The following is a 27994-nucleotide window of genomic DNA, read 5'->3' as shown; positions in this document are numbered from 1 at the left end:
GTGTGTCAGACTTGGCAAAGACAGCCATCAATGTGGGTATTGTTGGCTTATATCACAAGTCAAAGTGATTCTGTATCATCGCTTCTCCAGTGTGCATTTTTGTCATTAGTGATTTAACAACGCATTAGTGATTTTTCATTATTGTTTTTGAAATTGTCCATTCAACACTGTCTCAACATTGCAATCGTAACACAGTAATATTGCAATTCGCAACTATCATAGCTCAATCAACGCATTTGTCACAAACTTTGTTGTCCGTGCCAATTTGTCATCCCCAATTAAATGATTTAATTTAGCCCAAACCCGACGACATACAAGCGATTTAACAGAATCGCTGAGTCGCGATTTTCAAAAACTTAACAAAAACTGTATAAAACACTTAAAGTTCCCAGAAAGACTGGCCCAGCCAGGTCTCACTGAAGATCGCAGGCACTAAATAAATCCACCTCTCATTTGGCCAGCTTTGTGTTCCATTTTATCTGTTGGGTAAGCTTCACTCCGTCTATTGATACAATGTCAGGGCCACTGGAATTAGAGATTAGGGCCAGACATTGGGCTGATTTGGCCACCGACTGGTGTGCCCGCAACAACAGCTGAGCCCATTCCGTTGGGACTTTTGTAAGTTCTCTTTTGTAGCAGAGAAAGTTCTCCCCGGTGAAACGTGCCACCCAGCCGCTCAAACGACGACACTGGAAACGGGTGCTCCTGATGGAACTGCCAAGGCCAAAGCCTATAGCCCCCCCCCCCTCCCCCCACACCTGGAAACTGCCCTCCAAAGGATTACGAGCGAGCGAGCGCAGCGAGCGAAGTTGGTTGGTTGGTTGGTATTTTGGCTTATCGCGTCGTGGCGGAGACCCGCTCTTGCGAGCGAAGCGAAGTCTTTTCAATATAACGGAAAAATCTCAGTATGAGCGGCCCGGCCCGGCCTGTATCGCTTTTGAGAGGCTTATATCTCATCAACCGCTGGACCGATTGGTCTGCGGTCTTTTTTGCTGGGTAGCCCCATCCCTTCTACCCCGTAATTGACTACTTTTGATACATCTCAGTGACCGTCGTGGCACGTGCCACGTGAAAAGTCAAGGGTGTTCAAGCAGTTTTGCAAAAGTAGTGATTTTGAGAGGCCCATATCTCAGCAGCGGCTTGAGTGATTGTCTTGCGGTAATTTTTATAGGGTAGCTGCATCCCTTCTACCAAAGGTCGGATACTCTTGATCTACGTGAGTGACCCCCACTGCACGTGCAAAATACAAAAAGAAGAGGTGCCAAATTTGTTCCCATTTCAGTAACTCGGTAATTACTGGGGCGATTTCGCTGAAACTTGGCATACAGGTAGGCACCCACCAGGCAATGCATTCCCATGTGTTGCGGTTGGGGTGCTACTGCACGTGCGCACGTGCAGGGGGCGTTTCCAGATCTCGAGAACGGCTGGGCCGATTGCACTCAAATTTGATACACGGTTGGGGACCGGTTAGTAGGGTGCCGTGCAAAAGTCATTTTGGACGCCGTTTGCACGTGCGCACGTGCAGAATGCCGATTCCAGATCTCACGAACGGCTGGGCCGATTGCGTTCAAATTTAGCACACCGCTAGCGACCGGTTAGAGGGGTGCTTTGTACAAGCCCGTTGGAAGTACCCTCTCGCCCTTCTGCACGTGCAAGGCTCACTATCTCGCTCGCTCGTTCTTCGCCCAAAAGGCGTTTTACTGGTATAGTGGGGTGACCGCCAGTCCGAAGCAGGCAAGGGTCAAGAATGCACCGGTCTCGTGAGGAAAGAAAGAACAGGTGAACACGCTTTGTGCAGTGTGCTTTCGCTCATCGCTGAGATGATATTCTTGCGTAGGTATGCTTAATTCCAATGTTCCAGGCAGAAATGTTCCAGGCAGAAATAAGCCCCAGCTTTCAGTAGAGATAGCTCCCCTTCGCATCACGCTGTCTACGAGACCTGTCACATGCGATTGTTCGTTTACTACTCACACCCTGCAGATGGCAGCACCATACGGTATCTTGCTATCGGCCGCTTCTGATGCGTCGGCAGCGCCATCTGCACAAACCACCAGATGTCACTAGCATAGCATCGTGAGGGCTCAGTGAGCTGAAATTCGTGCGTCCTTCGTCATTGCCATGCACGGGATCGATGTACCTATGCGTCCCTTCCTCATCCTTAAAGATCAATGATTAGTGAGCACTGAGCGTGCTTCGCTGCCACGGACTGACCACCACCCCACCAGGCACCAGACAATCGGTGTGGGCAGCTCCTATAGCAGCACGTTCCTATTATGTGACCGCTTGATCGGCTGAGTGTTCTCCCAACGGGAACATCTGTCCCAACTGTCTGGCCCCAACCGATGCGGCAAACCAGCCGATGTTCTACGTAGTCCAATGTCTACCCTGATTCTCTCATACCATCTGTCGTCGAAAGTGAAAACAAATCTGACATAGAAACGGCATAGAAAGTCCTGCTTTACAAGCTACAGGGACTGAAATAATCACTACTCGTTACACCGTTCCATGCTTCTATCCTCAGGATACTGAAATCCTTCTCCTCCACGCCGCAACCCCCCTCCGGGCTGGACAGGCAACTTTATCTCATGCGGGCTGCTCCGGCTTGGAGCGGCACCGCTGCTCCCGAGGGAGCGCACCCCGTAGCCGGGTGCAGTGAGTGCCTTGGGGCTGGGTGGCCTGTCCCCTGGACGGGCTCAGCCCCGGCGACTCACTAGGGTGCCTGCCCAGACCAATGTCTCCCCCTATATCCTATCATCCTCCCGGCTCTGAAATGGTCTTAATGGACCGAAAGGGCCTAACCCAACAAAACAAACAAACAAACTACTCGTTACATGTCACAAATCCGGTTTCCACTATGAAACTATACTGAAGTAACGCACATCATTAAAACTAAAAGTCACGATCCACGAACGAACGATCTGTCCCTGCCCTGAGCTGAAAGAAAATAACGATATCTCGATTAGTAGCTCACAGTTTATTCACATAAATATCTGCACAGATGCCATTCATCAGTATTGGCGAGAAGCAGAGGACAAAACCACAAGTCCGACAAAATAATAGAGCTTCATCTCCAGTCGAGAAATCAGTCAGTGTTACATTATATCATCTTTCACCGCGTAAAAACACTGCTCTCTCCAGCTCAAACGGAACTCAACAGGAACTCATTCCAATCCATCCAGACTCACTGAGCTCACTTCAGGCTCACCTAGAACTCATACGCTGGACATTATTTGATCCCCGCTCACTAGCAAATGTAAGAAATCAGGCGTCTTATAACATCAAAACGATTGTCTTTCTGATAATCATATGAGCAGGAGGAATAGCACGCTGTCTGGCACGCTTTTAGCCACATCGGTGTGATACAAAAGGTTGTCTTCAACGAGGAAGACATTTTTACTCTCGAGAAACCCTCTTTATAGTCAATCCAGCGTGACTCAAGTAATCTGGCTGTCTTAGCTCACCGATCACAAAGAAGCCAACAGCCTGACTTTCGCTCCCGAATCACCAGCGAAATTCACAACTCGCAGAGTTCAAAATCTAGCAAAATAATTCGTAGATTTCTGCACGTGGACACTCCACACACGCACCACTCCAAGAGGAACTTCCCTTAAGCTTTCTTCCAACCTTCCCAAAGGCCTTAAACATTGCCTTTTTGTCACAATCACAGCACTGTGTGCCCAGAGAAAGCCCTTATTCTAAAACTCCCAGTAGGTGGCTCCGGACACATCGGTATTATCCAGAGCGAAGGCGCCGTTCTTCTGAGCGCAGAGATAGCCCCCATGCTCGTCCTTGATACACATCCTGGTGGGCTCGCGCAGCTCCATGAAGAACGGGTGGGGTACGTCGCCAGAGGCAGAGATGCCGTCCTCGGGGGTCCAGTACTTCCCATTCTGACCTGAAAAGGCGGAAAGAAATGGTCAGACGACTCCAAGACGAATATCCATGGGGTAATGACCTAGAGCTGTATTGGCTGTGTGACCAAAACTTCACTGACCAGTGTCAAGTGTGCATTGTGTACGTGAACTCGGTAACATCATCGACCATTTAAACGCCAGCTAAATTAGGAGAAAAGATCGCAAAACAGATGAAACATTTTTTGGACTTTTCAACGATGGTCTATGCCATTCAAATGCCGTACCCAAAATAAAAGAGCATTTTTCACTTTAATAACGTAAGTCGTGCTTTTTCCTCAGTTAAAGGGACAGTATCATCGAAAAAAAATCAATGTATGGAGCTGATTTTTTTTTTTTACTAGCATTTCTTATTTTGCTGAATCAGAAATACATAGTTTGAGGACCGAACTCGGTGAAAAATGTTGCAACCACATTTCATTTTCATGATTCATTTTCATGAGCGAACCACCACTATACAAGCATGGCCGCCATTTTGGAAGCATGCAAAATTACTACAGAACTGGCGCAGATAATACATTATTGACGCTACGCTTACGCGGTCGTTCTTCTGATTAAGTTGTCCTTAGGGAGAGGTAGCCTTAGGTATTGCCTATAAAAATATCACGTGACAATTGGAGGGAGTGACAATGGGACGTGACAATTGACAATGGGAGACAATATCACGTGACAATCACGTGATAAACGTCATACATTGGAGGGAGATTGTGATTCAAGCTGGAGGAATTCCTTTGTTGAGCCGCTAGAATCCGAAGGAAACAGCGGAAATTGCCTACGACTATTTAATGAATTTAACGGTGATGAATAAGTGCGAAAAACGTTTTGGCTTTATAAAATTTGATGAAATGACCAGGGTAAAAGTTTTATTACTGGCGGTCAATTCAAAACGGCGCAAACATTTAAACAGTGAAGATAGTGAAGCACGATTCAAAGTGTAGTACATCTTTCGTACTTTGAGCGGCGATAGCGGGATAACGGTGTGGAGCTTCGAGGATCGGTCTTCAGTTCCCGGACCAGAAAGGTGGGGCCTATGCAATGTCAAATTTCATCAAAATGGTGATACTGTCCCTTTAAAGAGGTAGGTGCCCGCTTACTCGTATCAAAAGACCATTACCGTTCAGAATTTCGCATCTAGTAAACGATATCAAACAAACCCTATCGTTTACGCCCAGTACACTGACCTTTGAAGAACACGCGTCCCTTGTCGCCCCGCTCCACGTGCACGGTCTCGTAGTTGGTCTTGTTACATTCGAGCTTTGTAGAGGAGGAGCTCTTGTAGCCGACAAAGCCCTGGTCACACTTCAGCACTAGAATTGGCCTGCGGGAAAAGAGGTTTGCGGGTTAATGCACAGACACTTCAAGTAGGACGTTCGAAATGAAAACTAGGCGGTCAGACTCGGGGTATTACCATGAACTTGATAAGAAACTTACATATGAAGGCAACTTTTGATTATTATTAGCAATGAAAGTTTTTAGTAACAGGCCATCCGGTTCTTTACTATCCCACATACGCCCAGATGTGCCTTGTTCAATTCACACGATCCCCCTAGTCTCTAACCATCACCTACCTGTTGATCAAGTAGAAGTAGAATTTGGCATTCTCCTCGTTCTCCTCCGAGTTGGCGAACAGATGGCCCGACTTTTTGGCGGACAGACACTTGCCGTTGTTGGCTCTCAGCGATACGGAGCCGTCACCATGCCAGACCAGGTCAAACAACGAGTTGGAGGATCTGAGAAAGAAGACGGAAAAGGGCGTTAAGGGGGCCAGACAATGTGGAAGAGGGTGGTAAAGGGAATGGTGACTTGCATCAGAGGGCTGTGAGAGACCAATTTTGCCAGGTTATTTGACGAGGTGAATATCATGTATATGTCGTTACTAGGAAATTTTATCAACATTTCGTCTTCGTCTGAACAACGTTTAACGAGATGCGTATGCACTATGCAGTCACTAGACTGATCTTCAACTGAACCAAGTCATGCATCTGAAACAGTCCCACAATGCCTTGCCCACCCCTCGCCATCGGCCTTACTTTTTCCCGGCGGCCGCCTGAATGCCACCGGAACTCTCCAGGGTCCAGTAGCGGTCCTGCATGGTACGAATGTACCAGCGCCGGGTGTCGGGGTCGAACTCGAGCAGGAACCGCTCCGTCTGTTCCACCTCCTCCTGGTTGGCCGTGACGTCAATACCTGGGGAGGGTGGTAGGGGTTAACGAGAGGTCAATGTGAGGTCAATGCGAGGTCAAGATGTTGGAGAGATCGGAGCTAAATATGAAAGACGCTTGAAAAGAAAAGATCATGCAGGGCAACAGTACCTTGACGACATAAGATCAATGTCAACAATGGTACTATTGGGTAGACATATTATTTATAAGTCTAGTAAAAGGGATGAGACAGAGATGGATCAAGAGATAAAAAGATAAATAAAATGGCATGAATATAATAAAAATAATAAAGTTGCATCGTGAATTTCGTGATAGCCCAAAACCTCAAGAGTTTGTGTGGAAACAGACTCAAAGTAGGTATAGCACACAAGACGTTTCGAAAACGGACACACAGAGCGAAGTGATAAGATAAATCAAAACACCAACAGTGCTTAGACCTAAGAAAGTGAGTTTCCAAAACCCAATGACAAAAGGAGAGTCTTGCATTCATCAACACTGGTGATATGTCCCTCAACTCGCATGCAATTTACATTCCAACACACTGAATCCTCTCCCGTCCATCTGATTCAGCCTTATCCCCCCGTCTATCTCAGCAGAAACTCCATCTTACCCGGCTGACCCAATCTGACCCTATCACTTCGCATTGTCAACTCAGCAACAGCTCAACCCGACAGCCTCAGCTCTTAACAATCTCAACTATCTTTCAGATGACCCGACACGGACCTTGTTTGACGCTGACGTATCGGTCGTTGAGGGCAGCCGAGAAGCAGGCCTGGGGCAGCGAATTCTCCAGTGTGAACAGCTCGTCTTTGGTGACGGCAATACCGCGGGATTTCAGCTGCGCCTGGGGGAGAGGGAGATGCGGATTAGCATGGTGTTATAAAATGAGCAGAAAACGACATTAGAAGCACACAAAATTACTCATCTTCAAAGACAGATCACAATGAGTAAACGGTGGAGGAAAATACACAAGACAATGTGAAAGCTTGCGAATGATCATCAGAGCCAAATCCTGGTTTGTCGATATTTGTTTGTTGATTTTCTGAAACGACTTCAGCCTAAGGTAACAGGTGGAAATATCTATTTAATAAAGCTGAGTGAGCACGAGTTTTCCCTCTTGAATTCAATGACCAATCGGGAAGTGTTTGGGACAAACAACTATTGAAAACAGGCGGCGGACTTTCTCCTTCACTATCGGCAGTGCATCTAAAACGTGTTATGAACGACTCCAAGGTGAAGTGAGAGGCTTATGATATCAACCAAGGACGTGAAACAGTATCATTCACAGGTACTCCTTCAACCTGCTTGCATGCAGTGGAAAACCACATCTCAGTTGCAGCTGACCGAGACAATGGGAATCAACAAGGGGGAAAATATTGAAAAATACCATCGGAGCATGGAATTTCTTGGTATACCAGATAGCATTCCTGAGCTCCGTGGGCTTTCATTAGCCCTCCACCTGTCGATGGATGATGCAATGATTTATAGATGACAGTTTGATATCTTAATTGTTTTATAGTCATATATGTAGAACGAACGGTTACGCCAGTGTAGCGATAGTGCATGTAACGCCAGACACATCTGAGTGCGTCTTTATTCCCCCACTCGGACGATCATTTCGCCAAGGATATGTTCCCCAAAGTCCAGGTGCCATCCCTCATGTCTGGCCCCACCGGTTAAGGGTACTTTTCGAGGCTGTTCTTCCCTATAGGTGCCAGATCCCACCTTTTTTACTTACATGTCGAAGGTTCCCCATACGGGTACCGACTACCGAACCGTTTATATTTCGCATGAAAACTAGTGATACTATCACGGTGCTTACACGGTGCTTTTGATACGGCAAACGTTACATTTTCAACACATCTCTCACCTTCGACCCGACCGGTGACAGGTACTTTCCCGCCCGGTCCCGGAGTGCCAGACTGCCGTTGTGGTACTCGATGCTGAACAGGCAGTCCTCGGCGCACGAGCTCTGCAGTCCTCCCTCGCGATGTAGGTAGAGGTTGTTACACGTGTGCAACGCGTAGTGGTTGTCACGGAACTCCAATGTGAAGAGCGTGTCCTCGCCCCAGGGGATGTTGGCGTCCACGTGAATCTCGTCCTGATCCTCGGAGAGGTGCGCGAACCGCTTCCGACCCAGACTGTACAGATTGACCTGAGGTCGTGCGGCTAGATGGACATACCTGTGAAAGGTCAGGTCAGGGTCAGTTATCGGAATGTCCAGCGAAATTCGATGGCGAGTCACGAAAGCAAAAATGTGACGGAAAAACATGCAGATAGCGATGGCATGACAACGATGCATGCGAACAATAGGATTTGCTCAGGCAACAGATGTGGAGTCGAATTGTCTTTCAATCAGTGGCACAAAGGCAGCTAAAAACGTAACCAAGACGGCACCGGCATTCAATTGTTTGGGCACGTCCGATAAAACAATGTATGAGTGGTATTTGAATAGGAAGGATGCGATGCAAATTAATTTGATAAGTTAAAGCAGCATTAAGTAGTGTTCCGTTACCAAGAAAGCTCACTTGGGATAAACGTTATCTGACAATCTATTTCATTTTGATTTCATTACACCACCGACGCCCACCACTTCTCACCAGAGTTCGGAATCCGCCGGCGCCTTGGCGTTGCAGACGAGCTTGTCTCCGGCAGAGCCGAGGAAGTACTTCCGCTCCACGTTCTTGAGCGCCCACCGGCCACTTCCGTCAGTGGAGAGCGCGATCTCAAACACGCCACCCGCCTCCAGTTCATCAGACTCGCAGGTAACGTTGCCGAAGGAGTCGACGGCCAGGTATTTGCCCAGATGGGAGCGCAGTGAGATCTGACCGGCATCTCCAGTCGGCTGCATTGTCCATAGCTGCTTCTTCTTCAGGGAGGTGCCTGAGGAGGGAAAGAAATTGAGTTAGTGAGGGGAAAGTTGAGGGTTCGAAGCTAGGCTTAGGTGAATATTTCGCTTTACTCGGGAGGTTGGGCTGTTAAGATGTTGTTTTTACGATACTGTGCCATGGCGGACTCACTTCTCAGTGCCTAAGTTGTGTCACGAGTCTTACAACACTTGACTAGGCGAGTGTGTTATCATATCATATATGTACTTGCTAGCAAAGTGGACGAGGGGTTGAGGACGCATTTCAAAACGGTTAAGTCGCACTCAACGCAAACACTAAAAGCTGATTACGAGCGAGCGAGCGCAGGGAGCGAAGTGAGTCTTTTCAATATAACGGAAAAATCTCAGTATGAGCGGCCCGGCCCGGCCCGGCCTGAAACGCTTTTGAGAGGCTTATATCTCGGCAACCGCTGGACCGATTGGCATGGGGCCTTTTTTGCTGGGTAGCCCCATCCCTTCTACCCCGTAATTGACTACTTTTGATACATCTCAGTGACCGTCGTGGCACGTGCCACGTGAAAAGTCAAGGGTGTTCAAGCTGTTTTGCAAAAGTAGTGATTTTGAGAGGCTCATATCTCAGTAGCCGCTTGGGCGATTGTCTTGCGGTAATTTTTGTAGGGTAGTTGCATCCTTTCTACCAAAGGTCGGATACTCTTAATCTATATGAGTGACCTCCACTGCACGTGCAAAATGCAAAAAGAAGAGGTGCCAAATTTGTTCCCATTTCAATAACTCTGTAATTACTGGGGCGATTTCGCTGAAACTTGGCATACAGGTAGGCACCCACCAGGCAATGCATTCCCATGTGTTGCGGTTAGGGTGCTACTGCCCGTGCGCACGTGCATGGGGCGCACAGTGGGCCGGGCGGCCGCCAGGAGCGCTGGAAATTATTTGCGCTCGAGTTATCGTTCAACTGACTGTGAAAACATTTCATTTACAACGTTTAGCGAGATACCACACCAATAAGATGTAAATTCAAGACTTCTAATACCATGCATGCATGCATGTTGCAATTTGCATACACTGCACTTAGTTTACTGAGGAGTTCAAAAGGCGTCATTCCTGGTAAGATTTTAACACACTTCCCGGCACTCACAGTTTCTCCATTAATGACCGACACATGAATTGGTCAAGGATACAATCTTCTCTCTCTCTCTCTCTCTCTCTCTCTCTCTCTCTCTCTCTCTCTCTCTCTCTCTCTCTCTCTCTCTCTCTCTCTCTCTCTCTCTCTGTCTCTGTCTCTCTGTCTCTCTGTCTCTCTGTCTCTCTGTCTCTCTGTCTCTCTGTCTCTCTGTCTCTCTGTCTCTCTGTCTCTCTGTCTCTCTGTCTCTCTGTCTCTCTGTCTCCCTGTCTCCCTGTCTCCCTGTCTCCCTGTCTCCCTGTCTCTCTCTCTCTCTCTCTCTCTCTCTCTCTCTCTCTCTCTCTCTCTCTCTCTCTCTCTTTCTCTCTCTCTCTCTCTCTCTCTCTCTTTCTCTCTCTCTCTCTCTCTCTCTCTCTCTCTCTCTCTCTCTCTCTCTCTCTCTCTCTCTCTCTCTCTCTCTCTCTCTCTCTATCTGAGGGTCGAGGCTTCGCATCGGAGGGTCGAGGCTTCGCATCGACCCTCCCCTGCCTGTTGTAGGATATAGAACCCCTCATATTGAAGGATATATTTCTTAAACTAGCAGGGAAAAGCATACAAAATCGACTACGGTTGGAAAGTGTAACACTAGCCCAATCTTTTTATACCGTCAAAATTAGGTGCCCGAAGTTACATTTTTATAAACGTATAATTTAATACATCTTTAATATTTCCTCTAATATTTTTGAAACCTGCTGCAAGCTTACTATATATAGGATCAAGTGAGTGATCCCAATGAATTCGGTTATGAATACGATCACAATATGCCCCTGTAGAAGGTATTGTAAAGTTCAGAGCGCTGGGCATCCCCGTTTTTGCACTGTCGCGAAAATAAGGTTTCGCATCGACCCTCCCCTGCCTGTTGTAGGATATAGAAACCCTCATATTGAAGGCTATATTTCTTAAACTAGCAGGGAAAAGCAGAAAAAATCGACTACGGTTGGAAAGTACAACACTAGCCCAATCTTACTATGCCGTCATAATTAGGTGCCCGAAATCACATGTTTGAAAGAAATGTAACTCAATGTATCCTTAGTATTTTCTCTAATATTTTTGAAAAATGCTGCAAGCTCACTTTTTATAGGATCAAGTGAGTGATCCCAATGAATTCGTTTATGAATACGATCACAACATGCCCCTGTAGAAGCTATTGTAAAGTTCAGCGCGCTGGGCAACCCCGTTTTTGCACTGTCGCGAAAATAATGTTTCGCATCGACCCTCCCCTGCCTGTTGTAGGATATAGAACCCCTCATATTGAAGGCTATATTTCTTAAACTAGCAGGGAAAAGCAGAAGAAATCGACTACGGTTGGAAACTACAACACCAGCGCAATCTTATTATGCCGTCAGAATTAGGTGCACGAAATCACATGTTTGAAAAAAATATAATTCAATGTATCCTTAATATGTCCTCTGATATTTTTGAAACATGCTGCAAGCTTACTATATATAGGATCAAGTGAGTGATCCCAATGAATTCGGTTATGAATACGATCACAATATGCCCCTGTAGAAGCTATTGTAAAGTTCAGCGCGATGCGCATCCCCGTTTTTGCACCATCGCGAATATAAGGCTTCGCATCGACCCTCCCCTGCCTATTGTAGGATATATAAATGAAGCAATTTGCAATTTTCAGGGCTCAAACGATAGAAAATTGAATTTTCTACAAGATGGTTATCTCGGATTTTCAAAATATTGAGTTTTAGGGGTCCAAAATGTCAAACCAAATTTTGAGAAAAATTTGATTTTTTCAAAAATTTGAATTTTTCAAAAAAATGAGACAAGTTGTCCTCGGGCATCAAAAGAAGAATCAGCATGCAAAATTTCAAGTCCGTAGCTCAATATTTGGTTGCTATAGAGGGCGCAAAAAGTAACAAAATATCCAATTTCATTTTTCAAACTCAAATTTTTGGTACTTATAGGGGTCGTAGAGCAAAACAAAAGACATTTTTGGAATCCTGAGATAAAACTGCATCAGATAGCATGTTTTGAATTCAAAATTTTGAATTTTGAAAATTTCGAATTTTTAACCCCTTTTTTCACTTTTTCACCATTTTGCGGGGGTCAAATCTCCAAATTCTTGCCACCATCGTGTTCTACGTCCAAAACTACCCCAAAAACATGTGTCACACGGTATTTAAATGTTATTTTGAAAATTCGACTTTGTGTGACCTTTGGTGACCTGACCTTGACCTTGACCTGTGCTCCAATTCGCTTTAGACACAATGAGACTTTTCTTACATCTTTTGGGCACATGCCAAGAAATTTTGAGCTCGCTGCTGTCGGTAGTTCGGTCTCTGGGGCCCAAAATGAAAACCCCTATTTTTTACCTTTGACCTGACCTTGACCTCAAGTTTGACCTGAGAACCAAATTTAAGTATTCATCAGATGCGTCTTGTTTAGAGCTTTCGTTTGCCGCCTCGCCTGTCCCGCTGCGACTAACCGTTCTCGAGTTATGGGCTGGGGACGTCTGACGGCCCCCCCCCCCCCCCCCCAGCAAGTGGTGTTATGAAAATACCCCAGCAAATGCCGGGTTAAAACAAGTTTTAAATGCTAATCGAACACATCTTGTTGAGACCTTTCGATCGCTGCCATGCGCATCTCGCTGCGACCATTTGTTCGCAAGTTATAGGCTAAGGACGTTCACTACCCCTCTCCCAACCAGATGGTATAAAAATACCCCAGCAAATGCCAGTATAGCTCCTAAACTAGCAGCGAAAAGCAGAAAAAATCGACAACGGTTCGAAAGTACAACACTTGCCCAATCTTATTATGCCGTCAGAATTAGGTGCCAAAAATAACGTTTTTATATAAGTCTAATTGAATATAAGCTTATGTAGATGTCTGCAACATGTTGCAAACTCACTATTTAGAGTGCAATCAGATGAGTGAGCCCAATGAAATTGGTTATGAACATGATCACAATAACCGTGTGCATCATGTGCAGTCGTTTATTTTCACCAATAAGATGTTCATTCATGAGAAAAGAGCAATTCAAAATCTAGTCGAAATCGTTCAGATAGCCGCTTCATTCCCTAACCGTCAGTTAGACTGTGTTCGGAGCTGAATATTGGCCGTGACATCGGTCTCATACTTATTCACGGCACGGCATCGTATCCTATGATCAATTTCGAGTCTGTGGGTATTAATTTTTTGCACCCTGAGCACGTTTCATTTTTCGGCATTTCTAGCGCTCCTGGCGGCCGGCCGGCCTACTGTGGGGCGCTCCCAGATCTCGAGAACGGCTAGGCCGATTGCGCTCAAATTTGGTACACGGTTGGGGTCCGGTTAGAAGGGTGCCGTGCAAAAGTCAGTTTGGACCCCGTTTGCACGTGCGCACGTGCAGAATGCCGCTTCCAGATCTCAAGAACGGCTGGGCCGATTGCGTTCAAATTTGGCACACCGCTAGCGACCGGCTAGAAGGGTGCTTTGCACAAGCCCGTTGGAAGTACCCTCACGCCCTTCCGCACGCGTGCAGGGCTTACTATCTCGCTCGCTCGTTCTTCGCCCAAAAGGCGTTTTACTGGTATTAGAACAGGGTCGTCTTGTTGTATGCAAAATACATATTTCAGCGCCTTTACAAAGGCTATGTTGTTTAAAGGGACCCTCCCACCTTCAAAAAAGTTTATGAATTGGCATGAAAGTGATGTCGCTCGGTTCAGAAAGAGCGAAAACGAATATCTACCAAATTTCACCGAAAAATATTCACCGGTTTTCAAGATATTAGACTTTTACTTTTGTTTACTTTTTGGGATCTCCGCTGTTCCTAGCGACTTTATTTGAAAGTGCGGCATTTGTTGCGCGCAAAGCAGCATATACCACCGCGTGCTACAAAACGTTTTAGTCAAACATTTAACGGACGTTCGGAAGCCTGATGACGTCATCAGATTCCCGTAATGGTTAAGAGATAGGGACCACGCTGGTCCCACCCTGCAAGTAAAGGGAAGAAATTTCTTGGACACCATAAAGCTGCGGGGGTTGCGACCAGGATAAATGGTGGTTTCTGAGCCTGGCCGCAAACTTGGCTATCTCAACTCAAAACTAACGTTAAGGTGGGAGGGTCCCTTTAAAACCATGCATTATCTAATATCTCCATGAAGTTGCTTCAAGAGATGTGTGCAAAAGTGTTGCGGAAACGAACAGATAAAAGTAGTCCGTGCTTGTGCATTAAATACTACATTAAAATTGATAAAGCGAAACCAAACAAAAGGCAGCTCTAGTCGAAACATGAAGACTAATTTATTTAACGGTCTCGGTCGGGTAGTAAGCGGTGGGTTCTGGACAGCTGTGGCCAGTGCCGAGTGCGATGTGCGGTGTAATTGTGGCCACACTGACCGAAGAACAGCTGGGAGACTTTCCCGAAAACAGTGGCAAAAACTGGCCCTTCAATAGTGCGGCGCTGGAGGCGGTGCGGCCAGGAAAGTGAAAACTACGAGAAATGCCTTCAGCATTGACATACATTCGGCAAGGGGAGGGAGGCTTTGTAGCGTCCTCTAAGCAAGGCTGTAGATGTGCAATGTGCATCCGTTTTCGAAATCGTCGCAAACCGATTGGTCTTTGCTGATCGTGCAATACCGCCGTTATCGAGTGATTCAGCCGCCGAGCGACCACGAAAGATGACAGTCAATCAGCGACTCGGGGCATACGATCAACTGAACTAGTAATCATGAAAGCATCGCGAGTATCCCCTTCGACCAAGTTACCACGTTCATGCAGACCCAATCCATAAAACAATCTCTGACTGAATCTAACTACGAGTTTCTGCAAATGATTCGAATGAAGTAAGACTTCCAGCGAGACGGAGCGAATTGAAATACAATTCTGCAACGAAACGAATCGCACCGCGAGGTACCATAACTGACTGAATCATAACTGACTGAATCAAACTGCCACGACGAATTATGTTGCTAACCTTACCCTGTGACCGATACCACCCTTTGTCACAACAGCCACTGACTAAAGCCTAAGTCAGTTAGCTGAGCCCGAAGCCAGTCAGTTGACCGTCTCCAGGGCTGCGGAGTCGGAGTCGAAGTTGGTCGGAGTCGACAGTTCTGACCGGAGTCGGAATCGATTAGGGAAACCAGAGCCGGAGTCGGAGTCACCGAGAATCCATCGACTCCGAGGCCCTGCCAGGTCTGCGGAGGCATAGTCGAAGTTGGAGTCGGTCGGAGTCGACAGTTCTACCCAGAGTCTGACTTGATTCTTGAAAGCTGGAGTTGGAGTCGGAGTCGGAGTCACCGTCACCGAAAATCCATCAACCCCGCAGTCCTGCCCGTCTCATATACCTACCTAACTGCAGCATACCATAGACGGCTTACAACTCCCCGAACGCACCGCCCCCATAACAGAGACCCAGGCCGGGCTGACTGGGCCGACTGCACCCTGACGCACTCGCACTTCACATAGAGGAAGTGATAGGTACCTGATACTGTGAACAGGAGGACACACTTTATTCGGGTGTCGGAGTTGCTAAGAGCCGACGAAAAGTTCGTTTGTTGACTGCGACGGCCCGTAATGAGAAATTGAATGAATGAATCAATGAATGAATGACTCCCGAAACAGAACACCATACTATACTACATTTGCGGCCCACCGCAGATCGTGGTAGCGTGGCCGAGTGGTCTAAGGCGCTGGTTTTAGGCACCAGTCCGAAAGGGCGTGGGTTCGAATCCCACCGCTGCCAAACTTATTCCTGTTGAAAGCAACTCATCGATTTTGGTCAGACCAAAATCGACCCCATACAGCATACTGATGATGCGTACTCCTGCCCTCAGCCCCCAACCCCAACCCGACATAGGTATTGATTTTATCCTTTTCAGGCTCACGAAACATGTGAGACATGGGGGGAGGCATCAGGCAAGGATGCAACCCAATCAAACTCCTAACATCGATTTAAAGGAAGGGTGCCACCTTTTGGACACAACGCAGTTTTTACAAGATTAGCCTCACATGAACCTAAAAACCGGCTTCACTTACCTATGCTCGAGACGGTCAGCATTGAATCCGCACGTGAAGTTATCATTTGCGAGTTTTGCTGCCAGCATTCGGGCAGGCAAAAATCTTCAGCACTATTTCCTCGTCGTGTTAAGGGTATTTTATAAAACATGAAATCAGCAAAGGTATGTATGAAAGTTATACTTTTGAAGCATGTTTTATCATTTTGAAAGGGTATATTTTTTCTTTATAGTATACACTTAAGTTTTAAAATTTTAATTGGGAAGTTTTTCTAGTAAGTTGCATGAAGGGTGAAGGGTTCCATAGATCTCTTAAGCATTGTAAAGGAAAAACCTTTACTCGACTTATTTGATGTTCTTTTGACGTATCTTACTTAGTTCAACTTACTTACTACAACTTAGTTCAAATCATGTTATCTTCTTCCTTTTTATTTGTTCATCTTTTTGTCTCAGTTGCGCCATCAATGCAAATGGCAGAATGATATGTTGCCATGACAACAGGATATGCCAGCCGTCCTTGCTGCCACATCAAACGACCTTGAGTTGTAGTGGTGATATAAACAACGATCTTTTTTTTGGCCAATGTATTAAATGCAATGTTTCGGTTTTTTGTATATTGTGGACGCGCTAACCACGTCTAAAAATTCAAATAAGTAAAATAGATTCATAGAACAAAAATTTCGGAAGGTGGCACCCTTCCTTTAAAGGCATACTTGAGTGACTCACTATTCACTATCCAGTATCTGGTGATCCATGGCCATGCTCATTGATCACAAGTCACTGAAGAAGCTTCATAGCTGGATCAACGTAGATGAAATGGGACAGGTATGCAGCAATGAACTTCTTTCGCCCGTCTCCTAAATCGCATCAAGTTACATCGTGCCTAATTAATCGTTGAATAGTTGAATGAAAGTACGCAACTTCTTGGTCTAATACACTTAAAATCAAGCAATGACAATTAATTGGTATAATATCATTTTTATTTTTAATAATACTTAGAATCATGCCAAAAAATGTTACAGCTTGTGCCTCAATAAACACCAATGTGAACGATAAAATAGTCCTCCATTTTACTTCCTGATGAATTAAATCAGGGCTGCGGAGTCAGAATCGAGGTCGGTCGGAGTCGGAATCAGAGTCGGTATCGGTTTTGGAAACCGGAGCCGGAGTCGGAGTCATCGAAACTTCGTCGACTCCGCAGTCCTGCCAGTTCTGCGGAGTCGGAGTTAAAGTCGTTCGGAGTCGACAGTTCTGCCCGGAGTTGGAGTCGGAGTCGGAAATGGTTTTTGAAAGCCGGAGTCGGAGTCACCGGAAATCCATTGACTCCGCAGCCCTGATTTTTATCAATGTAAATATATTACATCACACTCAGCTACATGAGTGATTCACTTTCACTTTTGCGCTTCCACGTACCGTTGGCGTTGATTTTGAAGCCGAACGTCTCAGCTGTGAGGTATTTTCCGCCGCTGAGCAGGCCCACCGTCCAGGCCCTCTCGTCGGTGGCTGGCTCGCACGTGCCGCCGTTCATACCGTTGCTGCTGCCGTTCATCTTGTCCATCTGTGGAGCAGAGGTCAGAGGTCAGAGGTCAGAGGTCAGAGGTTAGAGGTCAGGTCAGGTCAGGCCGGGGGAAAGTTTATTTTGATCAGGTTCGGGGTTCGCTGAGCTGGTGCTACCGTTCATTTTTTATCTGAGAGGCAGAGGCAGCATAGATCAGGTCAGGTCAGGAAAAGTGAGTGAGGCTGTTCGATTCGCTGCTGCTATTTAAATGATCATTTTAAGAGAAGCTACCGGAGAGAAGATCAGAGATCAGTTTACGAACAGAAAATCGCCGGCCCCCGGTATTTTTGCATCGCAGTCAAAGTAGCCCACAGGATAAACCAGCCACGTAAACAGAAAGTCTGCTGTGAAATCCACGTAATGCCATGCCTAATGCCTGACATTATTTTCATATCATAGTGTTTTTTGTTTGTGTACTGGCAACAATCTGGGGTGACATTAGGCAAAAAATATCCGCACGCGTCGATTTTTCTGTCGGGCATACTGGCCTCGGGTTTGGGCAGGTCAACGTAAATCAGATGTCAACTATGGGCAGGTAAGTCGAGTCAATTAAATGCTGCTAAGATCGGAGCTCCCATGAACATGATTTGCATTGAGGCGAACAAGAGTAAATCAGAAGCTTTTTTTATGTCGTGAGACGGATCAACGTAATGAAGACAGTCTTAAATACCTATATGTTCAACACACTGCTCAACATAAGTTAGGTATTCTTAAGCAGCTTTATTTCTAGTGACAATTTCAAACACCTAACTTAAGTTAGGCGCAGGTTTTAGCTTTGTGCATCAGTGCGCAACAGGGAGCGCTTGAAAGAAAACTGAAAAGGCTTTCTTATTCCAGAGGTATAGTTCACGGTGGTCTTACCGTGCCTCCCTCCCGTCAAATTAGGCCCCGGGCAAGGTCACGGTTAGGGTCAAAATGTTGATCGGACCCTCATCGACCGTTATAAAAAAGGCAGGTTTGGCAAAGACCAGCCTTTCAACCATGGGAAGCCTTCATTATGAGTTTTATGCATTTCTAGTTTGATATTGTTTCTGAAGCAAAAATATGAGGTGTCACTGTCTAGGATATTGTAAAACATACCCAATATCCAGACGTCTCCAGAAATCACTTCCTTCCAGCACCCTCTTTCTCCTTCACTATCGTCACTACACACCTCCTCTCACGTTCTTTCTCACACTCGATTCCGATTCCCACTTTCCACCAGGCTCACACGGGCCTTGTTCACAAATAACCGGCACGCACCTCTCCCCACGGCCTCAGAATCACGACTGCTGGCTCGCCGCTCGCCGCCGCCGCTCGCCCGCCCGCCGCCGCCACCCGGCGCCGCCGCACCGCCGCCATCCGGCGCCACCCCGCCTCGCCACGCTGCTGAGCCACGCTGGGGCTTTGTCGCACTCCGCTACTCCGCCAGACATCCACCCGCCCGGCCGGCCACCCGCCAGCGTGACCAACGCGGGGCCGGTTGACTGGACGGTTAGACGGCCTGGCCGGGCCAGCTAGCTGACTGGCTGGCTAGACTGGCTAGCTGGTTGGCTGGCTAGATGGTTGCTTAGCTTATCGGCTGACTGGCTGGATAGCTGACTGGCTGGATGGCTAGCCTGGCTGGACTGGCTGGCTGGCTAGATGGTTACTTAGCTTATCGGCTGACTGGCTGACTGGCTAGCTGGCTGGCTGGCTAGATGGTTGCTTAGCTTATCGGCTGACTGGTAGATAGCTGACTGGCTGGATGGCTAGCCTGGCTGACTGACTGGCTAGCTGGCTGCCTAGTGCCTAACTAATCGGCTGACTGGCTGGATAGCTGACTGGCTAGCTGGACTGGCTGTTTGGCTGGTTTGTGTTGGCTGGATGGCTGGATATCTGACTGACTGGCTAGCTACCTGGCTGGTAGGTCGGCTGGTCAGGGGTCTGGAGTTGTAGGAGGGGGAAACGGAGGGTGGGGTGGAGGGCGGGCGGAAGGGTATCGGAGGATTCCAGCGATGACGTGACGGTGGTGTTAAGAGAAGGGTGGGAGAGACGGCGGCGCCCGGCGGTGACTAGTGACGGAAAGCCAGATCACGCCAGGCTTCACTCACTGGCGCCACTATTCCTCTGTTAGTGCAGTTCCATTTTTACCAGTGCCACCACCTCTAATGCCAGTAAAAGACGGCTTTGGCTTTTGAGCACGTGTGTCCGAGGTTGGATGTTCGGAATGAAATGGGACAGCGGATGGTGTGAAAATTGAAAATTTACCGCAGATTTGTGGTTCGGTCAAACCGGCTACAGCGACTTAATTCATGTAGAATTTAGATCCTATGAAAAACTAAGAGCCATCAACTCAAACACCGGTGGCTCCCTGTACCCATCTCTTCTCCGCTCTCCAAGTTCCCAACGAGTCTGCAGCCCCACACCACACACAAACCGACATACCTACAGCCCGGCTCCCACAGAGAACCGCTGGCTCCCGGATGGCTGCCATTCCGGAATCTGACCTTGCTCGGGCGGCATCTGGTCTTCCCTTCCCCTCCCTGTCCCTCGCTGCCCGCACTGCGCCGGGTATCGGAGTTGGTGGTAAACAGGCACGCAGTTCCATCCGTGGTGTTGTCCAACAGCGCTGTAGGGGGAGTAATGGGAAGGGATGAGAATCGTGCGCATTTGCATGACATTAGTGGATGTAACTTTGTAACTTTGAAATTGAAATACATGTACTGTGATGGGGACGTTGATGATTTCATTCCTCAGCTATACTGTCAAACTAGATGCCGGCAGCGCTCTTGCGTTGCCTTGGGCCAGAATTGGAGGAACGGTACTGAGGGCACACACCGGGCCAAACCACCGAAACCCAGACTGAGCTTGGACTGAACCTGAAACCAAACGAAACATCCCAAAAATGCTTCGAAGCACGTGATATTGGTGCGGATATCTTCCTACAGTATGGTATGAATTAACTGCACGTGCATAGTTCATGTCCCAGGCACCCCAGTGCAGTCATTTTCATAACATCATGTAGCGTGTGTCTAGTTCTATCAGTGTACCGACTTTTGTGTCGCTAGATCGACGTTTCCCGGGATCAGAGGATCCCTAGTCAAAACCGTTATCCGCCCCCCGCACGCGCAGCTTGCACCCCTGGGATATTATCTCGCCGGAATGTTACGACTCAATGTATTCTTCTTATGACCTGCAAGTTTTGAACCAGTTAGAGCGGCCGTTTACCCTGCAGGCGTGGCAACGCACGAAGGGGTGCAATCGGCTTGCACGTACCTAGCTCGTGCACCACAGAGTTTAGCTCAACCAAATGTGCACTATTTTGGAGGTCTTGCCTGAGACTACCATTGAACCGATTTTGAGGTTGATAGCTCAAAATTTCTTTGAGCCAGAGGACCTCACGTCAAAAGGGTTTTCCGCCCCCAGCACGTGCAGCCTGCACCCCTCGCAGACGGTGACCCCCCTGGAAACTGGTTCAAGGTGTTACCGATGTGTCCCGCCAGTGTGGCTTTGTCCGTGACCTCGGGTTGACCTGTAGCCTTGACAAAAAATTTCGTGTCACCGAAACTTTGAAGCGGAATAGCATGTGCCACGAAGCACTGAGCGAACCGAGGCCAGTACCAAAAGTTTACCTCGCCGGAGACGAGTCGAACGGTCCCACTTTCGTCCCGATCGGTCCACCCATTTTGACTCCAGGTCCAAAAAGGCTTGGACAAACTCACTCACATACTCACTCACATACTCACATACTGACAAACAGGCTTGGCCGAACTTTTCTTCAGCGACCCACCAATGGGAATTTCCGGATGGCTTCGCATGCTTTTGATCCTCCAATTCTGGATAATTATCGGCTCAGCACAAAATCTTTGCGGTGCTATGATTGGTCGGCAGTCGGCACTGCCTTATACCTTATGTGACGTTTGCTCCTGATGCCCCACCGAGCTCGACCAAATATCGGTTTGGCGCCGGAGTTTGATTTAGGTTCGACGCCGCGGAATCGATTGGTTGATGTCCAATCAGCGGGGAATGGAAATTGTCAGATCGACGGTTATGTTTGTGCCGTTCCGAATTATAAACATCGCTATAAAAGCAGAGAGATAGGCACTGCTCACCGATGTAAACAAGTGATTGGGTTTAGAGATTGAGAGTAGTGACGCATTGGACATGATAAAGACGGCGCATTGGAACTTAAGACTTTCCAATAACCCTTTTGCCCCACGATGAAACTCGGTGGCTCTAACCCGCTGATGATTTCAGTGACATTGCGAATGATCTGTGACAACTGACCCTGACCCTGACCATCAACCCGCCTCTAGCTCTTGTGACCCGTGACAACGTGACCCGTCACTAACCTCTGTGACCCCGCCGCTGACCCCTGTAACTCTATGCCCGGTGATGTTGGTCATCACCCTTTCCGGAGCTGGTAGCGGAAGGGCTGGGGAGATTCATTGTTCCCAGGATCGTGCATTGTTTGTGGCCAGCCAGCCGACCAGCGGCAGACTCTGAAGTCTGCCCGGTCTGGTGCATTTTGCACAGTCTGTTGCAGTCTGCAGAGTCACCACCGGCGGGGTCTTTGTAGTCTGAGTCACACATGCGCCGCAGTCTGCGTGCCGTGTGGTCGGCAGTCTGTGCAGTATGAACCACGGTCTGCTGCAGATTTTGTCTGTTTTCCGTAACAACAGCGACCATCAAAACAGCAGGAACGAGTGACACTTCCCAACATAGCCAGTGTTATCGCCTGTCAAGATGCGTCGTGGAAAAAATAGCACTGAGCGCTCCCGGTAGCTGAACGATAAAATGCAAGGACATTTTAAACATAAATACAATACACAGCAAGGCACATAGGCATAGCTCGCAGCAAAATATCTCGCTCATCATGAACCATATCAGGAAATATCAACCCAACATAAGAAGGGATGATAAACAGCCGCACTCTGAACGGAACAGTTAACATTTACGGGCACATTATCATTTGTTCCGTATTGAGATAAGCAATAAGCAGTCACTACCCAGTGCATTATTCTTTGTCCGCGAACTATAATATCTGACAGTTGATTTATATTGGTCATGATCCTATTTGTAAGTCTTAAACCGTGACACATTTCGCTTTCCGATACCGTTTATGTTCCGGATAACAGCAGGGCTCAATAAGGCACTCATTCATCAGGGGTATCTGCCAGTGCAGAGTTCCAATCTTGGGTCCACCTGTGCATTGCATCGTTAATCCAGGTCAAAATCTGCTACTCAGGGCTGCCACTTGCGACTGTCAAAGGTGATGAGCTCCGGATAAAGGAATGCAGGCTATCTTCTCACTGGCATGGGCATTGAAAGTTAAAAGTACTCGCTACTGACAGGCTGTATGGGTCTTGTCCTTGTGTGTCAGTCAATGATCGCTTGCATTCAAGGAATGGCACCAACACATCACGCAATCCCGCGATACGTCGTCCAGTAATGACCAGAATCATTCTGTTTGTGATGGTCTCTGCGTCGTTTCTGGCAGAAAACATGTTAAACCCATAGATCGTCACGGTATATTGCAGTATTTTGAAGATTATGTAGCCGCTGCCGCGAACAGCCATGCATGACAGACAGTATTAATGCCAATCGGTTACAACGGACGGTTATTGAAGTGATTAGCAATGGATGTTTCAAAGAATGAATGCGGAACGTTTAGATGGTTATGTCTGAAAGATGGCTGAAAATTAACCCGCGCGGGGCTGGGGTCTCCAGCCAAACGCACGGGGCTGGGGGGGGGGGGGGGGGGTAAATTTTACCCCCCCCCCCTGTTATCTCCCGAACTAATGGTCCGATGTGAAAAATTCAAACGCCAATCGAAAGATCTCATCACGAACAACTAAAAACATGTACTTAATTTTAAGTTTGAGGTCAAGGTCAAGGTCAGGCCAAGGGTACAAATTGCAAGTTCCTACAGTATCGGCCTTGCACCGTAGTTGCCGAAGAATGGAGTCATGGACTGAGACTGATCGCCCAAAACGTGTTCTTATGCTACCAAGACAATATTCGTTGCATACAATATCATTCAGAGGTCAAGGTCAAGGTCAGGTCAGGTCAGGTCAGGTCACCAAAAACAAAATATAGAAAAGGGCATGTGCGATACATGTTTTATGGGTCATTTTACTCATAGAATTCAATAGGCACACTCAATAAGTGATATGGACCACCTCTGGATGAATTTCAGGTCGAGGTCAGGTCAAGGTCAGGTCAAGTGAGGTCAAATTTTGAAGTTGGTTGTTAAGGCCTAAAAAGGTGTCTATGTGAGGCAGTTTTTCACGGCGAGTCGAATGGTGCTATTTTTGTTTCCGTACGAGGTCTAGAACTTCCAAAAAAGTCATTTTTCTAAATTTTTGTGTGTCGTGACGTCATACAATTTTGAATAACTCCCACATTTTTGAACCGATTCTTCTAAAACTTGGTATGTCGGTGCACATAGACCACTTCTCTGACATATATTCCGTTTTTTTTCGATACACTCAAAATTTTGGATTTTATAGCTATTTTCCGAAAAAAGTCAGTTTTTTGAAGAAAAAAAATTGGGCCAAAATCCAAAATTTTCAAAAAACCGAGATAGCCATTTGATAGACAAAGTAGAATTACGTATATCCTTTTTAGTTACGTCTTGATTCCTTTAAAAATGAATATGTTAGCGGCGTTTGAACTTTTGCCGTTTTTGAGGCGAAAATGGCGAACATGACGTCACTAAAACGTCAATTTCTCAAAAATTTTCCGACGGATTTCGCTCAAATTTTCAGGGAACGTGTCAAATTGATGTAAGAAAAGGTACTGAAAGTTTGGCGGCGCTGCGCGCCGCCGTTTTTGAGATATTGCAAAAATTCGCGAGGGGGGGGGGGTAAAATTTACCCCCCCCAGTCCCGCGCGGGTTAAATGAAACGATGGCTGATAAATGATGCTTGTGCCTGGGGTCTCATCAGATTGTTGACCTGTGATGCGGTCAGCCAAGGTCACATGTAGACTTTCAATGGCTGAAGCACTGATTGTATTTGCGTGAATGCATCCGCCAAGGATGTGTAATAAATTGATGATTATGATGATGATAAACAAATAAAACAGTAAATCAGTTGCTCTTTGCAACGCAATTCTTTCCTAAAGCGGAACACTATCGCGGATCTGACGATGTCTATGTGATTGGAGATGTGCCACCCCTCCGCCAGCCCCTGTGCAGCCGCAGTGATTGGTGCTGCAGCTCTCTGTCTAGTTTCCCTCGCATCTGGCGCCGCCAGTTCCCGGTACCGACTCCTCAGAGAGTCGTACAACTCATGTCGGAGCGCCACATGGCGGGCCCATGAGTCATCAGACCAGTCATAACCGCATCACACACCGGCGGCGGCGGGGAAACGTGAGTTCACCCGCTCTCAGTCTCTGACAGCTCTGCTGAGAGGGTGGGGTGGGGTGAATTATGTTACCGATGTGTCAGTCACCTCCACCGGTTGCCCTGGGTCCACCCTCGCTCTGTCAGCCCCCCCCCCCCCTCCCATCAGCTCTCCCCAGGGGTCAGACGAGTCGAGATTGGTGACAACTGACAGCACCATTGCACCAAGGCCCGCACTAATGACAGCCTTGCTCCAAAATCTACACCAGTGATCCGTGTCACCAAATGAACTAAAACCCACACCAGTGATCAAGGTGATCTACCCGCGATCCCGCACCTGGGACCGTTATTCGCAATTGAATTCCAATCAAGATTTGAAAATGTGTTGACACTAAACTCGTGGTCGATATGTACCTCAAAACCCGCTATCAATATGCACAAAGCCCGCGCCATCGATCTCCAGCCACCGTATATGTAATACGTCTCTGCTGCCACTGTGAAGTATTTTCTCCACTCGGTGAAAACTGACCAACTGGTGTAATAGACAACTGGGAAAGAGGTCGGACGGTGGGACAGCGCCAGCAGGCTAATGTGTGACTCCGGAACGAGGTCTAGCGGTAAAACTATCGCGATTAAATGAAAAGGTTACGATGAGGACACTCGCTATAAAATTGATTAAACTTGCATAAGTTGTTTGCTTGTGCAAAGAATGACGAAATGGTAACGTTCCGTCCCCGTCAGTAACGTGAGACCCCAAAGAAACGTTTGATATATCAAAAATTGGAATATCAAATTTTGATAATTTGTAATTTGTATGTAATGTAATAGAATGTAATTTTTGTATGTAATAAAATGTAATTTGGTAGCATATCTTATACATGGAATTCAAAAGTCTAACGCTGTTACTCCGAAATAAACAAAACGTGTTCAAGATTCTTATTAGACTCGGACTTCAGCCAGACATTTTGACGTTGACGCGAGACTGAATGGGACAGCAAAATATTATGGACGTTGGACGTCAGAGACAAGGCACCATAATCCTGCGTGCAAATTGGTATGTCGAATGTGACTGAAATTTGATCCTGATATGAAGCATTACACTGGCAAACCATTGTAGATGTGTTCGCAAAATTCGTCATTGATAAATCAAAGCGGGTTGGTAGTTTCGATACTGTATTAGCTGATCTTCGCCATTTCTTCGTCAGTCTCTTCCGCGATGGTTGGGAGACTGGGCCGGTAGAACTTGATCGGGGTCATGCCTTTGGCGTTATTCAAAAACGTCATAGCCATGCCGTTCTCTTCAAAATATTTCATGATATCGTTCTTCAAGTCTTGCTGCTTCTTTGAGTTACTTTTGTTGACGAAGGTCGTCTGGACTTTTGATTTTGCGTGAAAGAGATTCGACAAATCTACGATGTGTGACTTGAGTGCACTTTTTCTCTCCTTTGCAGCCAGTGTTCGTGACGCCAGGTCCATCTTCTGACCCGGGGGCATGGCCGGCGTGTTCAGGGTCAACCTGTTGATCTTCTGGATGGCGTCCTTGAGGCCGGACTTGCCGTCACCCTGGGAGAGTTCCCTTCTAGGCGGCTCCTTCAGTTTCCACTTCTGGTAGGCAGGATGCATCATCGACGCGGGTCGGCCAAGGGTTAGTCTGGAGCCGCCGATGGCGTTCGCCTGGGTCAGACTGGCCAACACCCCCTGTGGCACGTTCATGCTGAAGCTCTCCGGCGTCCGGACTGTCGGCTTCCTGACCGGCGGGGTGTCAGCTGTAATAGATCTGTGTTGGTATTTCTTCTTCTTTGATCCAAGTGGGAAGAGCGTCATTGAGGAAGAGGACAGAGGTGCCACCGCCTTTGTGGATGGGGCGCTATCATCATACGCGAAAATTGGCATGGTAGTTCGGCGAGTTTAACTTTGAACTAAAAGATTATCCGCTATTCTATTCCCAAAAACCTTCAAAATTCAAGTTAGTGTTTACTTGAATGCTTAAAATGCTTTTCTTCACCATCCCAACCAGCCCCAGTTTCACTTAAATCTACGACGAAATTCTCAAATTTTCGCTCACCTTTGAGGTTGCCTTTCAGCTCAATCTAATCCTGTCTGTGCATTGCACGTGCTGAAAAGTTATTTCCGTCCGCAACAATCGAGAAGTCATAACCAAAAGTTACAAAAACATTTCTAGAGTTTATGAAGTCTGGCACAGTTCATCACGCAGGCTATTTTTTGTTCTGCAGATTTTAGCCATGACACTACACGGCCTCAACCTACTTGCCGTTGAATTTGGAGCGCATCGAGATAGATAGCTAACATGGGCATGAGCCGAATTACCAGTTACAATTTGAATTCAGCCGAGCTCCGGCTCAAATGTCATCTATGCCAACACCGACAGTGGTGAAATGTCGAACATTTGAACCCATGGATACCAGGAATGCACGGCCTACTATGGATCTCGAATTTCCATAGTGCCGTAGCGCGATATCAACCAAGCGGAAAAGTGGGGCATAGCGGAGTTCGGAGTTCTATAGCCTTGGGCATAGCATTGTGGGTCGAGATCGGGATTACTATAATCTACATAACAGCTCCATTAAAGCGAGACGTGAACCACGACAAAACAAATACAATATTCAAAATCATTATACGAAACGGTCCAGATGCAACCAATTGAAATAAATGAAAAATACTTTTTTTAAATCCCATTTTGTATGCATGAGCCCCATGTCGAAGATGGTCACTGAACAGCATGTGAATCTTTCTGTAAAAAGAAAAGTATCTAAGAACACTATCCAATAGCCGTATACGTTGTCCATAAGAGATAGTTTCGAGCCTTGAAACACATTCCAAATTAATCAAACCTACACTAATACAATCGATCTTCAAAGGACAAGCACGGAACAAGTAACAAATGACGTTTCACTTACGAAAGGCTGGATGAAGCCCATATCATGCAGGTCCTCCCAGTGCTCCGTATGAGGCAATGGACAGATGGAATTGATGGGCATGACGCCTCTCTTCCTCTCTTCACTCCTGACCTCACAGTTCACTGTGTCTCACTCTCTCACTCTCCAATCTCACACTGTTCTCTCGTAAGTCCCGCCG

The 27994-nt window shown here is 47.0% G+C and overlaps 1 protein-coding gene and 1 non-coding gene across 3 annotated transcripts; one reads left to right on the top strand and one right to left on the bottom strand.

Moving 5' to 3' along the window:
- Positions 1-2955: 2955 nt before the first annotated feature.
- LOC122393609 (protein singed-like) lies at positions 2956-27994 on the bottom strand. Of its 2 annotated transcripts, none has more exons than XM_043389816.1 (9): positions 27817-27994; positions 17445-17589; positions 8674-8956; positions 7944-8256; positions 6797-6917; positions 5942-6098; positions 5480-5641; positions 5093-5229; positions 2956-3895 (listed from the first exon to the last, which is right to left on the bottom strand). In XM_043389816.1, exons 1-9 carry the CDS (start codon positions 27895-27897, stop codon positions 3696-3698), a joined length of 1599 nt encoding a protein of 532 aa, XP_043245751.1. In that variant the 5' UTR covers positions 27898-27994; the 3' UTR covers positions 2956-3695. The 2 variants fall into 2 exon arrangements, with proteins under 2 accessions (XP_043245751.1, XP_043245752.1); XM_043389817.1 differs by lacking the exon at positions 27817-27994 and adding an exon at positions 18670-18873.
- On the top strand, positions 15681-15760 carry Trnal-uag. The gene has a single exon. It is a non-coding gene; the product is annotated as a tRNA-Leu (tRNA).

This window comes from Amphibalanus amphitrite, unplaced genomic scaffold (assembly GCF_019059575.1).
Source record: "Amphibalanus amphitrite isolate SeventyFive unplaced genomic scaffold, NRLGWU_Aamphi_draft 000544F_arrow, whole genome shotgun sequence".
Lineage (NCBI taxonomy): Eukaryota > Metazoa > Arthropoda > Thecostraca > Balanomorpha > Balanidae > Amphibalanus > Amphibalanus amphitrite.
The sequence above is the reverse complement of the archived record's forward strand: the minus strand, read 5'-3'. Positions and strand labels throughout refer to the sequence as shown.

What these genes read in the sequence shown, in the direction of transcription:
- LOC122393609 (XM_043389816.1), bottom strand. Translation starts at nt 27,897, where the DNA reads ATGCCCATCAATTCCATCTGTCCATTGCCTCATACGGAGCACTGGGAG. An exon ending in TACTTCTACTTGATCAACAG is followed by an intron (nt 5,230 to 5,479) that starts GTAGGTGATGGT and finishes CTTTTCCCGCAG; the next exon opens with GCCAATTCTAGTGCTGAAGT. An exon ending in GGGACGCGTGTTCTTCAAAG is followed by an intron (nt 3,896 to 5,092) that starts GTCAGTGTACTG and finishes CCGCCTTTTCAG; the next exon opens with GTCAGAATGGGAAGTACTGG.